Source organism: Bison bison, unplaced genomic scaffold (genome assembly GCF_000754665.1).
Source record: "Bison bison bison isolate TAMUID 2011002044 unplaced genomic scaffold, Bison_UMD1.0 scf7180017847217, whole genome shotgun sequence".
In the NCBI taxonomy this organism is placed as follows: Eukaryota; Metazoa; Chordata; class Mammalia; order Artiodactyla; family Bovidae; genus Bison; species Bison bison.
The window spans coordinates 12048-13272 of NW_011477790.1; the positions used below are offsets into that span (position 1 = coordinate 12048).

Here is a 1225-nt window from a genome sequence, read left to right on the forward strand (position 1 = left end):
AGGCGGGCCTGAGAGCCGGGGGGGTGCTGGTGTTAGTGCGTGGACAGGTGCGACTCGCTATTCCTATCGCCCCCTGAGGCCCCGAGGTGGGTGTGTACTCACCAGCAGGCTGAAGGCGTACTTGATTTTCTGAAGTACGTCGGTGTACTCGGCCCCTGAGGGCGGCTTGGCCCGCAGCGCCAGGAGGCTCTCTGTGGGTAGGAAGTCAGGCGCGGTGACGGGGGACGTGCAGACAGCATCAGGCAGGGTCAAAGAGAGAGACAGAGACCCAGTGAGGTCGTGAGGGGGAGTCATACTGGCAGGGGGTGCAGGGGGAGGCCCGGGGAGAGGGAGGATATTTGGGAGTGGCCCCAGAGGGCCAGGGAGGGGCTGTTCGGGACTGCCGCTGGATGGCGCCCCCTCACCCCCAGCTTCCTGGTGCCGGGTCCTGCGGCTGCGCTCTCGTTGCTCCAGCACACGGGTCGCCTCGGCCGACTTCTGCAGCCTGGATACGAAGCTCTCCACATCGTCGAACACGTGGTTCAGGATGTCCTGGGGGCCAGGGCAGGGGGATGCATGGGACCCCTGAATCCTAGACCCTCATCCCGCCCCGCCCCACGTCCAAAGTCCCACAAACCAAGAGCACTGGGGCACACTCCGGCCAGGCCACGCCCTCCGATGCTTGACCTTGCCCCATCCTGTCACCACCGGCCACATCCCCAGAAGTCTGACCGAGGTCCCAGGACCAAGCCCCACCCCCCTGACAGAAGATTCACACCTGCGGTCAGTCCCGCCCCAGGCCCTCGCCCCGCTTCGCTCACCACCTCCCGCTCCGCCTGCAGACTGGCCAGGTCCGGGCCGCGGGGGCCCAGGTCCGGGGAGGCCGGGTCAGAGCTGGGGCAGACCTCCTCCCGGCTCAGCCTCCACGTCTCCTCCGCCTCTGGGATGGGCTCCGCCTGGGGTCGCCCGCGGCCCGCGGCCGGCTGCACTGTGTGGATCGCCGCGCGGAACATCGGGCAATGCGGCAGGGGCGCGGCCTCTGCGACTGGCGAGGGGTGCTGTTGCGGCTGCATTCGCGTGGCCCTGCGGAGGGACAAGGGCAGGCAGGCTGGGAACACCGAGGGGTACAGCGAGCAGAGAATTTCGGGGCTTCAATCTTTCGAATTGTGGTGCTGGAGAAGACTCTTGTGAGTCCCTTGGACAGTAAGGAGATTAAACCAGTCCATCCTAAGGAAATCAATCCTGA

The 1225-nt window shown here is 66.4% G+C and overlaps 1 protein-coding gene across 1 annotated transcript in view; it reads right to left on the reverse strand.

Moving 5' to 3' along the window:
• EPS8L1 (EPS8-like 1) overlaps positions 1–1225 on the reverse strand; it is a 10130-nt gene that overhangs the window by 6456 nt on the left and 2449 nt on the right. The window contains exons 3-5 of the mRNA XM_010842178.1: positions 801–1062; positions 405–531; positions 99–191 (exon numbers count right to left, since the gene is read on the reverse strand). Of these exons, the coding sequence (XP_010840480.1) occupies positions 99–191; positions 405–531; positions 801–1062 (482 nt within the window). The remainder of the gene's footprint in view (positions 1–98; positions 192–404; positions 532–800; positions 1063–1225) is intronic.